The following is a 12,996-nucleotide window of genomic DNA, read 5'->3' on the forward strand; positions in this document are numbered from 1 at the left end:
CTGGACGGTGCATTGGCTGATGTTATGACTGATCTAGGATCATCGGGCAGTTTCTTGGCTGAGTGAGGTGCTACAATCCCACAGACCAGGCATTTATATGCACTTATATCCCATTAAATATACTTCATCAGCCACATCATTGTGCAGGCATTGTTGCATCGGTCTCATGAATTGTATTACTTGCAATGAACTGTGTGTATTGCACTTACAATAAGTCAATAGACTGGTGTGTCCATTACTACAGTTACGAGAACTCAATTGCTGCTGCTTCTGACTGTTTGATTGTTGATTACAACTGAATGAAATTACAAGGATTCAGGAGCTACTGACTGTCTGTTGCTTACTTGCTTACAACCAACTTCCGTTACAAATATTCAGATGTTGCTGAAATATTTAGCAGCACAACCATATTTTCCATGGATGAAAAAAACCCGATGCATTGATCAACGCTGCGGAACCCCCAGCCTTGCTGCCATGGAAGCAGAGCAATCCTTCTTGATGTTCTTCAGCTTCACGACCACTTCGTCCATGCTTGGCCTATGGTCAGGTGAGTCGCTCGAACACTCCAGGCCCAGCTCAAACGCCGATACAAGAAAGTTTGTGTTGGAGGCGGTGGAAGGCGATGCCGATGGAGGAATATTGGTCTGCTGATGAAAGCCATGGCTGCTTATCTCTTCACCCTGCAGCAGCTTCTCATCAACGATAACGACGAGCCTTGCTGGAAATGCTTGGGAAACCCACTGCCTGAGGCTGGATTCCCCGATAAACATGGGATTCATGGGCCTCTTCCCGGTGAAGACTTCGAGCAGCATGATCCCAAAGCTGAACACGTCGCTCTTCCGTGAAGCCTTACCCATGTATGCAAGCTCTGTTCAAGAAAAAAAATCATTAGGATGAGCTAACCAAAGTGATAAGCTAACCCACGAAAAAAATTCATTGGGATAGTTGTGCCTTTGCAAGGCTTGCTGGCATGTGGTAGCAAGTACGTACCTGGGGCCATGTACCCGATTGTCCCTGGCATACTTGCTGAGATCATGGAGTTGTCATCGCCAAGAAGTAACTTCGCAATGCCAAAGTCAGCGACGTGCACCGTCATGTCCTCATCAAACAACACATTGCTAGGCTTCAGGTCACAGTGTAGGACAACTTGACCGTGATGATGGTGCAGATACTCCATTGCCTCCGACACGCCAAGCATAATGTCCAGTCTCTTGATGAATCCTAGTGGTTCACTATTTCCAGAGTGCAATTGTGCCTCCAAGCTACCATTGGGCATGTACTGGAGCAGCAGAGCTCTGAAATCCAAGTTGGAACAGGTATTCAGTATCTGTATCAAGTTGCGATGCCGAGCCATCCGCAACACTTGACATTCAGTATCAAAGCTCCTCACGGCCTGCTCAAAGTGCATGTTGAGCACTTTTATCGCGACCACCAAACCATCATCCAGTTTGCCCTTGAAAACTTTGCCAAAACTTCCAACTCCAAGTAGGTTGTCCATGTTGAAATTTTCAGTGGCACGAACAATCTCATGGTAGGATACTAATCTATGGCTGGTCGGATCAGCCATACCAAGAGAAGTCGCAACATTTGGCTGCTGCTTATTTTTCTTTCTGAACATTAGGCATAAGACAATTGTTATAACCCCAACTGTTATTATGACAGTCGGGAGCACAAATCTTAGCAAGTGTCTGTTGGTTGGGTGAGAATCGCCAAGGCATGGTGAAAATCCAAGACGCAGGGCACCACACAATCCGGCATTTCCCATCAAAGATTCCGCACTGATATTTGAGAAAATACCTCCATCTGGTATTTCACCTTGGAACTTATTGAAAGAGAGGTTCAAGCTAGTCAGAGAAGTAAAGTTGGCCAGATACTTCGGAATAGTACCAGAAAGGTTGTTTAAAGATAGGTCCAATGCCCCTAGGTTAACTAACTTTTTGAAAGATTCTGGGATTGGACCTTGCAGCTTGTTGTGTGATAGATCAAGGTAGCTTAACAGTCCATGTTGTCCAAATGAAGTCGGAAGGCTACCAACCAAGCTGTTGGCAGATATATCTACCGTGTCTATTGCTTCCATGGAACCAAGATCAGAGTACAATTCACCGGTGAAGGAGTTGTTAGATAGAAATAATTGACGAAGGTTACTGAGGTGGAATAAGCTTTCAGGTATGGTTGAAGACAGCTGGTTATATGCTAGTGAAATGATTTCTAGCATACTTAGATTACCAATACCATTTGGTATGGCACCAGAAAAATTATTTTCTTGGAGAGATAATATGTGCAATCTATTTAAGGTACCAATTTGTGATGGGATTGAGCCAGAAAGGCTATTCCCGGTTAGATCAAGTGCCTCGAGATTCTTCAATAGTGTTATGGATTCAGGGATTAGGCCTCTTAATTGGTTTTCATAAAGGATTATTACTTTTAGATCACTTAGATTTGATATTGGTGCTGGGAAACCTCCAGTTAAATGATTAGTGCCTGCATCAAAGTGTGTCAAGCTTCTAGAGAGGTTTCCAATGTGATCAGGAATGATCCCGGTGAACGAACAGTTGTATATGGCAAGGTATCGGAGTTGTCTGCAGTTGGAGAAAGTGGCCAAGAAATCAAGTGTTCCCTCAAGAGGATTGCTTCCAATATCAAACCACTCAAGGGCTCTGAGGTCCCCAATAGATGTTGGGACTGCTCCAGTTAAATAGTTTGATTCTAGTAATAGTCTAGACAGTTGGGATAGGTTACCAACAAAAGCTGGAAAGGACCCTGTCAGTTGATTTTCTGAAAGGTGTAAAAGCGTGAGTTGACTCATTTGTCCTAATTCATCCGGAATCTTTCCACTCAGACTACAACGTGAGAGGTCAAGCACACTGAGCATAGTCAAATTGCTGAGCTCACTTGGAATTGAACCGATGAGGTCATTTCCACTTAAATTAAGGATAGTGAGATGCAACAATTTACTGAGCCATGTTGGGACGAAGTCTGCAAAGGAGTTTTCGGATAGATAAACAACTCTGAGGTGTTTACATGATGCAAGTCCTGATGGAATTCGACCTGTGAAATTATTGCGACCAATAAGGAACCGTTGCAACATGGGCAAACTAAAGCTTTGATTGCTAGGGATGGATCCTGTTAAGTACCGATTGCCCACGAGGCTCATAATCTGTAATCTGGACATGTTGAAAATTGTTGGAGGTACCGGACCAGAAAGCTGATTTGCTTGCAAGTTGAGGTACTCAAGCATGGGACAGGAAGCAATACCGGGTGGTATTGGCCCTGATAGGCTGTTGTTCCCAAAGCCAAGACCAACTAACAGAGGCGTGTTGTTGAACAATTGATTTGGTATTATGCCACTTAAGTAGTTTGTCCCAAGCTGTATGTGCCTAAGATTGCCCAAGTTGTGCAAATCATGCGGTATTTTCCCAGAGAGATCGTTCTTTACTAGAACAAGGGAGTTTAGCTTTGTGAGGTTTCCTATGGTACGAGGGATGATTCCTGACAATCTGTTAAGGCCAAGATCAAGAACGACGAGACGACTCAACCTTCCAATATCAGGTGGGATGGATCCTGTGAGGTTTGTGTTGGTGAGGTTTAGGACATGGAGGAAAGAGAGATTACCAAGATATGGGGAGACCAACCCTTGGAGCGGCATGCCTGGTAGCACGAGAGCGGTGACGCGCTGCCGACGCCGACTGCAAGAGACGCCAACCCAGTGGCAGAAGGATGTGGCGGTCGTCCAGTTTTGACCAAGAATGCCAATAGGATCGGAGAGCTGCGCCTTGAACTCGAGCAGCGCGGCGAGGTCAGTGCCATTGTTGCTAGGAAGGGAAGGAGCAGCGAGCACGGGCGCTGGCTGCAAGAAGATTAGTGTGAGTATCATGAGGGGAAATGCCATGGCCATGGGCAGTGCTGGGTGCTCGCACTATTTAAGAGCTTGGGATTTGTGGAGAGTGTTATATGGCTGCTGCTATTGCTACATGGTTTACTTATAGAGCTCTTCCACGGTACATGAGCTTAATCCTAGCCAGTGACTGGAAAAGGTTGATAAGAAAAGTAAGGTATTGACTCCATGCGTTGACCCGCAGTTGGCCACTGTGGTGGTCTAGTCTTTGTTTAGTCGTTGGAAACCAGGATGGGTAGACTAAGGATTGACTAACTAGTGACCATGCGGGTGTTTCCCAGTCAGAATATCAATCAAGAGATTGGTTGAAGAACCTGTTTGGCATGTTCCTTTCCATGTGGCTGAAATGAAAGGCAATTAGGAAGTGGTGGAGTTGATGATAAGGTGATGTTTATCAAAGATGTGAAATCAAATCATATAGTTCTTTTATAAGAAACTAGAAATTATTCCTTGTTGTGCCTCCATCGATATATTTTTCAAGTACAAGCTTATGAGCAGCAACCGTAAGTACTCTCTTCTTAATAGAGTAGGCCAAACTTAACAACGACAACATACATCATTGTCAAATCCTGCAATCAGGAATTTGGCAGCCACGTATGCAGTCATTGGTCTAGTCATATTTGTCGCATGTTCACACTTGATGACAGCTTGGACTGCATGGTTTTCTCCGTTGTCTGACTCAAGATTCTGACAGATTGTGAGATGAACTCTGCCCACACTAGACAACAACTTGTAATTGTGAAGTGGACTAGTAGTATTGCATGACTTCCTCCGAAAATGACTCTAGATATTAAGTTGATGCACAAGCTGCAGTTGGTTATTTGTCTTATGCATTCTAGTGATATTTTTCACAGAAATGAAAAATGTTATCGTCCATCTGGGCTGTCGGATACTCAGATGCTGGCTACAAGAGACACCCACCCAGTGGCAGAAGGATGTACCGGTGGTCCAGTTCGCACCAGGAATGCCAATAGGATCGGAGAGCTGCGCCTTGAACGCAAGCAGGGCGGCGAGGTCAGTGTCATTTTTGCTAGGAAGGGGAGAGGAAGCGGGCACGGGCGCTGGCAGCAAGAAGATCAGTGCGAGTATCATGAGGGGAATTACCATGGCCGTGGAATGGACAGTGCTGGCTACTCAGGTGAGAGCCGATGAGGAGCAACCATACAGTAGTCTCTTCTTAATTATAGCAGGCCAAACTCAACGATCTGCTCAAATAGAAAGACCTTTGACCTGGTGACTTGGCGTAAATCGGTTTCTCGACAGTGTAAACGGAATTGTTTTCCTGATGACTGGAGGAGAGCACCTAAAACAATGACCACATACATCATATATTGTCAAATCCTGAAACGCAGAGGTTCAGCAATCACGTATGTAGTCATATTCGTCGCATGTTCACACTTGACAACAGCTTGGACTGCATGGATTTTTCCGTAGTCGACATAAGACTCAACAGTTTGTGGGATGATCTCTGCTCACACTTGACAGCAACCTGTAATATGTACTCCGTAGTAGAACAAGTAAAATTGAATAATTACTGTAGTATTTTTCACTGAAAAGAAAATCCATCAGGGTTGTCGGATACTCAGATGTCAGTGCCCGATTGGAAATCTCAATCCCTCCCCCCTTGGGTCAATCCCGGAATGAAACAGCGTGATTTGGGGCTGGAGATAGGTAATACCGGGTCGGGCTCTCCTGCTGGGTTCCCAGCACGCACTATCGTGCAGGGCCAACCAGCGCCCAGCACGTGTCCCCGATGGACCCACCACTTAATAAAACCAGCGTATCTCTCTAATATCAGTTAGGTTCCAGAAAATCAGGAAAACGACATGTTTCTCTCCCGCGTTACAACAGATTGCCGCCAAAATCTCTTGCGTGGCTTCATCCTTTCTCCTACCGATCTATTCCATTGTTCATTGTTGCCCCTGGATCACAGGAGAATAGATCAAGATTGATAGAAATTTATTCCTCTCCGTGGATCAACATCTACAGTGTTCTTCAGCATGGACGGAGCTCTTCACAGTTCATCGTCCGGAGGTAATGTTCTTGCACCTGCAATGTACAGATTATCAACACTCTTGATCATACAAAGGTGATAAGATTAAAAGAAACAAACAAAGAGTTGATCTATGACATGCAAATTACTCCTTCAGAAATAGCTCCCCGTACTTCATGGTCCGTAGCCCAGTTTCTTTCAAACACATGCAAATTAATCCTTCGGAATTGCATTATAATTATGTTAGTGCTGATCACTCCTGTGATGTTGCGCACATTATGCATCAGAGTACCACCTAAGTTTATTATAAACTTTACTGCATGAGATTTCTCCTTTGACATATTCTCCTTTTTGCTAACTCTAATGATAGAGAATGTTCTAGCAAAGAAAAGGATCAATATTTTGCTAATGCTCATTGTGTGAATATTGTGTGATTTTCAGGTTTCACTAAAACCAGGGCTCTGAATATCGTGTGATTTTTACTCTGTGTGTCATCCATGAACTAATTAGTATATGATAATTTTTATGTTGGGTAGATCATGAGACCACAAATGTGGGAGAGGCAGGTGGAAATACAAATGATTACTACATCAAAAGGTTAAAACCAGAGATAGGAATGGAATTTGAGAATGATGATATAGCATATGAGTTTTACAATACATATGCAGGACATGTAGGTTTCAGTGTCAGGAAATCTTGGCATGATAAATCCTCGACGACTAATGTTATTCGAACAAAGAAATATGTATGCTCAAAGGCAGGTTACAAGGACAAGAGTAAGGAACAATGTCAGAGAAAGAGAGCAGATACAAGAGTTGGTTGTCTGGCAGAGATGACCATCAAAATAAGTGCTAACGGAAAATATGTTGTAAGCAGCTTTGAGGATGCTCATAATCATGAACTCGTAACTCCAAGCAAAGCCCATCTACTGCGATCCCAGAGAAAAATTACAGAAGGTCAAAAGGCCCAAATTGACATATTGAATGATTCAGGAATTAGACCAAAATCTGGTCATGAAGTGATGAGTAGACAAGCAGGGGGTCGACAGTGTCTTAGCTTCGGTCAAAAAGATTATAAAAATTATCTCCGATCAAAGCGTATGCAATCCATCCAAGAAGGAGACACGGGTGCCATTCTTCAATACCTTCAGGACAAGCTGATGGAAAATCCTTCCTTCTTTTATGCAATACAAGTAGATGAAGATGAGATGATAACCAATATATTCTGGGCAGATGCAAGATCAATACTAGATTATCACTACTTTGGTGATGTGGTATGCTTTGACACAACCTTTAAGACAAATAGTTATGGCAGACCATTTGCCCCTTTTGTTGGTGTCAACCATCATAAACAAACAGTGGTTTTTGGAGCTACATTATTGTATGATGAAACATCTGAGACGTTTGAATGGTTGTTTGAAACATTCAAAAGGGCCATGTCAGGAAAAGAACCAAATACAATATTGACCGATCAATGTGCTGCCATTATTAGTGCCATTGGCAAGGTTTTTACTAATTCAATACATCGTCTATGTGTGTGGCACATGTATCAGAATGCTGCAAAACATTTGAGTCATGTTTTCCAAGGTTCAAAGACATTTAAGAAAGATTTTGGCAAGTGTGTTTATGATTTTGAAGAAGTTGATGAATTCTTAGCAGGTTGGAATGATATGCTAGTGAAATATAATTTGAAAGATAATGAATGGCTACATAGATTATTCCAGAACAAGGAGAAGTGGGCTTTGGTTTATGGTCGACAAACCTTCTGTGCAGATATGAAATCCACACAAAGAAGCGAGAGTATGAATGCACTATTGAAACGATACCTGCATGTACGCCTTGATTTATTAGATTTCTTCAAGCACTATGAGAGGGCCGTAGATGATAGAAGGTATGCTGAAGTGGAAAGTGATTTCTATGCGAGTCAAACATCACCGAAGGTGCCATATGTGCAGATGTTGATACAAACTTCGAAAGTATATACACCTGCTATGTTTGAGATATTTAAAGGAGAATTTGACATGGTAATGGGATATTGTGTGTATGAGAGTGGTCGTACTGGCTCTATTTCTGAATTCACGGTTACCCATTCAGCTAGCCAAAATTGTCATACTGTGAAATTTGATCCCAATGGATCAAAAGTTTCATGCTCATGCAAAAAGTTTGAATTTGTTGGGGTATTGTGTCGTCATGCATTGAAGGTGTTGGACCACAACAATATCAAGGAGTTGGCACCAGAATATATCTTGAAAAGATGGACAAGGCGAGCAAAATCAGGGCCATCAGAAGCAATTCAAAAGTGCTCTGATGATGAAGATGCAAGAGTTGTGCTAGCTAGACAGTATGGATCACTATGCCGCACTTACAATAACATTTTGAGCAAAGCAGCAGCAAACAAAGAGGCATATGCACTACTGCAAAGTATGTCAATTGAACTAATGGAAAAGGTGGACCAAATTTTACATGGAAATCAATCAAAAGATGAATCACTAAATCATGAACAAGCAGAGAAGCAACCAGTTGAATGCAACATTGAGAATGTAGTCCAAGCACAGGGAATAAAGAGAAAAGAACCAGGAAGTAGCAACAAGAGGATTAAATCTGGACTGGAATTGAACAATAAGAATAAACGTAATACGAAAGGTATGGTATTGCACAAGAAATAGCTACATAAATATCTGGTCATGTTATTGAAATAGATCTAACAAAATCTTTTGCAAATAGGTCAAGGAGCAACATGTAAGAACAAGAGTGGTGATTGTGCTTCTGCATCATCTGAAGAAAATCCTAGCTTCAACGTACCAAATAAGAATAAACGTAATACGAAAGGTATGGTATTGCACAAGAAGTAGCAACATAAATATTTGTTCATGTTATTGAAATAGACCTAACAAATTCTTTTGCGAATAGGTCAAGGAGCAACATGCAAGAATAAGAGTGGTGATTGTGCTTCTGCATCATCTGCAGCAAATCCTAGCTTCAACATATCAAATGAGAACTATAATTTGCAAGTAATGCAGCATGCTATGCATCCACTACCAAATGCTGCTAATCACAATTTGCAAGTATTGTAACATGCTATGCCTCCAGTACCAAATGTTGCGAATTACAATCTACAAGTATTGCCGCGTGCTATGCCTCCGTTACCACAAGTTGTTTCCCCATTACCACGTGGACATAATTACAATTTGCATGTACTGTCGGGTAATGTGACATCGGTACCACAACCTGAGAACTACAATTTGCAAGTTTTACAGCATGGCTTGCCTCCGCTATCGCAGACAGACACTACTAGTTTTCAACAGTTGCTTGGTTTGCGACCACAACAACCATATTTCTATCATAGCACTCAACCGAGCCAGGTATAATTGTTTAGTTAATTGTTAAAATTAAGACGAGCATGCGTGTGTCATTTACTTTTTGATTAACACTATGTAGACTTCTCTGGTGTCATCATACTCGGGATGGCCAACGTCTCAAAATCACTAGCCACCAACTAGCACTCAACCAAGTCAGGTATAATTTTATTAGTTACTCGCTAGAAATTAAAATGAACATGCACATGTCATTCACTTGTATTGACTTTTGGATCAACATTGTATCTAGAGTTCCCAAATGTTCTCGGACTCGGGATGGCCAACATCTAAAAAATGACCAGCTGCCAATTAAGGTATTGTTCACTCACATGTCATATTCAACCAATTCAAGTTTATATCTAACAAGAAATCATTTCTTTGTTCTTCCAGGTCTTGGGTAGCCAATCAAGTCACATACAAGATAAACACTTCTAAATAGCTCTATATAAAGTGTGTATCTCAGGATTGCTCTACAAAACAGTTACCCTGCAATGTAATAATTTATCGTACCATTCCTTTTGATGTTAGATGCGCAATGGTTTTATGCTCAAATAAATTTATATACATGAATATGGATTAGTTGCTGGTTATTCCTTTTGATATGTTAGCTGTGTAACTGTGCTTTTGTTTTCCAATTAAATGTGGTCTTGGGCACTACATTTACTCAAAGGCGCTTTCACCAATTTGTGATTTCCACTGTACTGTGCTATTGAAAAGCAGAGAAGCAGAGAAAAATGGATAGCTCTCATACTTCCAAGTTCAGTATGATAGCTAGTTACCTACTACTCCAGTACAGAGCTAGATGACTTAATGAATCTTGACGCACCTTTGCCTGTTGAGTCTGCATCGAGCTCGCACCCTCTAGTACGACTGCGCGCATCTCGGCCACCGGCTGACCGCGCAGCAGTTCCACCATGGCACCATCTCCCAGGGAGCAGGCCAGCCAGAACATTGGCCTGGCCTTTGGTGCGCCGGAGACGGTCAGCACTAGCCTCGACGACTCCCATCTTGCCGCCGGCCAAGGACACGGACGGGTGTGCCGCAGCGCGCCTGAGGCGAGCAGAGCTAGCCACGACGGATCCCATCTCGCCTCCACCCAAGACCACGGCCCCAGGCAGCGCAGCGTGCCGGAGGCGAGCGGCACTAGCTAGCGGCGACGACTCCCGCCTCACCGCCTTCCAACCCCACGACTCCAGGCGGCGGAGCGCGCTAGTCGCGACAGCTCCAGTTCACTAAGCGTGTCAGAGACGGGCGGCGCTAGCAGCGACATCTCCGGCCTTGCCGCCGGCCACGGCCCGGACGGTGGATTTCACCTTGTCATAATCCTCTCTCGCAGCGGATTCAGTGGCTGTGGAACGGGGAGTGGCAGCAGTGGTGTGTTCGGATAAGGCAAAGAAAAAAAATATTTTCAATCAGTTAGAAAAAAGAAAACGTTTAATTAACTGATGGGTCCATCGGGGACACCTGCTCGGCGCTGGTTGACCCTGCACGATAATCACGGACGAAAGACGCATCTCGAGGAGATCAGATCGAGGGAGTACGTTACCAATATGGCCCGCTAGTGGGTGTGGGCTTTTTTACTGTGGGCTTTTTCCTTCTGTTTCCTAAGTATATACGTTGGCACGTTGAGAACTTGAGATAGGGGGGGAGGCCGAGTATGCTTGTACGTTCGACTGTATCGCTGCGTCGTCGCGGTGTATTGAGCAGGCACTGGACGGAGAGCTTTTGAACTGCTCTCTGAACTACTAACTCCTTGGTGAGCAGCGACAGCTGCAGTAGGATATCTGAATCCGCCGCGCCCCTGTCTGGTAAGTCCTTCTAATCGAAGTCTCACTGCTGAAGGTCTGCAGCACTGTCGCGTACAAAACTTGAGGTTTAATCTTCATTAGCCCATCTAGCCGTCTGTCATTCACAGCTAACGTCCAGATGCTCACATTCGATTGGCTTGGTGATTACTTCGAACGCCAACTGAACTCATGGTGATTACTAGCTAGCTTCAAGAATAACCTGACGGATGAATAACCAACCCTGAATAGTATAAATACCGCCATATTATTTTACAAGAAAACTAAACAAGTATGAGCGTGTGAAACCAACCAAAACTCAAGTCACATCAGTACAATTCGTCCTGTAATTCATATAATTTTGCTTGGATTAAATATTACAATTGTTTAGAGAGAGAGAGAGAGAGAGAGAGCGCCTTTTTAGCTGTACTAGAAATTCCCTAAAAAAAGCTGTACTACAAATTTGTCTAAAAAAAGTTGTACTACAAATAAGAGAATAGTCCCACGTTGCTATCTCATACCAATTCCCATCAATTTATATATGCTGGCAAGTTCCTTGGAATGTCAACAAGTGGCTTGACGAATAAACAAACACATGATCGGAATAGAATTTATCTTTCAAACACATGACGTTCTCTTCTTCCTTGTCCTTGTAGTTGCCTTGGGCAAATTGCTTGGAGTCAATCCGTGCTTTATTATTAGGGAAAAGATATGCGAGGTGGAACCACGTTGTGTGCATCGAACGATCGCATCCAGATTGGGCCCTCTCTATTCGTACGTCATCCATGCTGGGCCAGGTTGGGCCTTAGCTTACCATCAGAGTAGGAACAATTCGGCCAACGGAGTCACACAGGTCTCGAGTTGCCCAAGGGTCTCGAGTTGCTCATTTTTTTATTTGAGCTTCTTGGTTTTGGAATAAGCATTTTGAACTTGTTTTTTAAAATTTGAACTTCTCCATTTTTTAGTAAAATTTAGAAACATCATTTTTATAAACTTTTCGAACTGCTTCATTTTTAATTTTTGACCTTCTTGGTTTATCCTATAGTAACGGGAAAATTACAGATTTATAATAAACATTGAATCGCCCTATTATTTGAATTTGAACTTCAAGGTATTTTTAGAAATGGTTAAACTTACAAAACAAAATTATGTTTTTCCACCTTTCTATGAACTTACTATGTTATATCTTATGTAGATTTGTTTTTTTGTCTCGCGACATTTTTAGGCATTTTTTGCTGTCGTTGAAATGGCCTAGGTAGTCCTTTTTTTCACTGATGAATTTCTTCAGTATGTGGTACACGTGAACTTATGAATTTCTGAAACATGAACTTTGCATGCTATTATAATTCAAAAAATTACACACAACAATACATATATACTTCGTGTGCTATATGCATTTACACAAATACAAATGCACACATCTGAAAGAGCATTCCGAGGTGAATCAATGAAGGTATGCATTTAAAAAAAACGCACACATACATATACAATACACACATGACCTTTTACAACACAACGTCTTGACCTTCAGAAAAACAAATTTTGAAAGCCAAAATAAATCGCGCATTAGTACAAGCACAACAGAGCATTCTCTGTATCAGTTTTTTGAGATCATACGTTCATTCACAAAACTGTTTTGCGGATGCTCTTGAAGAACGCAGCAAAACGAGCGTGGGGTCCGAGGGATAGAGCTTGGGTGTAGCAGCACAGGCAGATGACAATAGGGGTGCAGGGGCTTGTCGGCATCGGTGGGCGGTGTGGTCGTGCAAGATGTGGACGGTAGAAACTCCAGTCCTCTCACCGACCACACGTTCCTTATGCACACCGCCTAGACAAACCCTTCTTTATCTCTTTCACCGCATGCTCTTGTCTTCTTCCCTGTACATCCAAATTAACAGCAGGCAAAGCTAGCAGTAGTTCGGTGCAAGCACGGGGGAAGGTGCCAGGGAACACAACACAAACAACCGCG

At 42.8% G+C, this 12,996-nt stretch overlaps 2 protein-coding genes and 1 long non-coding RNA gene across 6 annotated transcripts; 1 reads left to right on the forward strand and 2 right to left on the reverse strand.

Moving 5' to 3' along the window:
- Positions 1 to 250: 250 nt before the first annotated feature.
- On the reverse strand, positions 251 to 5,002 carry LOC109756094 (uncharacterized). Of its 2 annotated transcripts, XM_073509380.1 has the most exons (3): positions 4,792 to 5,002; positions 991 to 3,687; positions 251 to 868 (listed from the first exon to the last, which is right to left on the reverse strand). In XM_073509380.1, exons 1-3 carry the CDS (start codon positions 5,000 to 5,002, stop codon positions 444 to 446), a joined length of 3,333 nt encoding a protein of 1,110 aa, XP_073365481.1. In that variant the 3' UTR covers positions 251 to 443. The 2 variants fall into 2 exon arrangements, with proteins under 2 accessions (XP_073365481.1, XP_020170538.1); XM_020314949.4 differs by lacking the exon at positions 4,792 to 5,002 and having other exon boundaries at positions 991 to 3,953.
- A 402-nt stretch (positions 5,003 to 5,404) lies between these two features.
- Positions 5,405 to 10,667, reverse strand: LOC141041862 (uncharacterized). Its single transcript, XR_012203640.1, has 2 exons — positions 10,070 to 10,667; positions 5,405 to 5,944 (listed from the first exon to the last, which is right to left on the reverse strand). It is a non-coding gene; the product is annotated as an uncharacterized lncRNA (long non-coding RNA).
- Positions 5,951 to 9,993, forward strand: LOC109756079 (protein FAR1-RELATED SEQUENCE 5-like). Of its 3 annotated transcripts, XR_006670861.2 has the most exons (5): positions 5,951 to 8,530; positions 8,798 to 9,249; positions 9,326 to 9,403; positions 9,494 to 9,557; positions 9,634 to 9,993. XR_006670861.2 is itself a non-coding variant. In XM_045233477.2 (2 exons), exons 1-2 carry the CDS (start codon positions 6,505 to 6,507, stop codon positions 8,959 to 8,961), a joined length of 2,190 nt encoding a protein of 729 aa, XP_045089412.1. In that variant the 5' UTR covers positions 5,951 to 6,504; the 3' UTR covers positions 8,962 to 9,993. The 3 variants fall into 3 exon arrangements, 2 of the variants coding, with proteins under 2 accessions (XP_045089412.1, XP_045089413.1); XM_045233477.2 differs by having other exon boundaries at positions 8,798 to 9,993; XM_045233478.2 differs by lacking the exons at positions 8,798 to 9,249; positions 9,326 to 9,403; positions 9,494 to 9,557; positions 9,634 to 9,993 and adding an exon at positions 8,612 to 8,790.
- Positions 10,668 to 12,996: the final 2,329 nt, after the last annotated feature.

The sequence above is a fragment of the Aegilops tauschii genome, chromosome 2, assembly GCF_002575655.3.
Source record: "Aegilops tauschii subsp. strangulata cultivar AL8/78 chromosome 2, Aet v6.0, whole genome shotgun sequence".
NCBI classification, from domain to species: Eukaryota; Viridiplantae; Streptophyta; class Magnoliopsida; order Poales; family Poaceae; genus Aegilops; species Aegilops tauschii.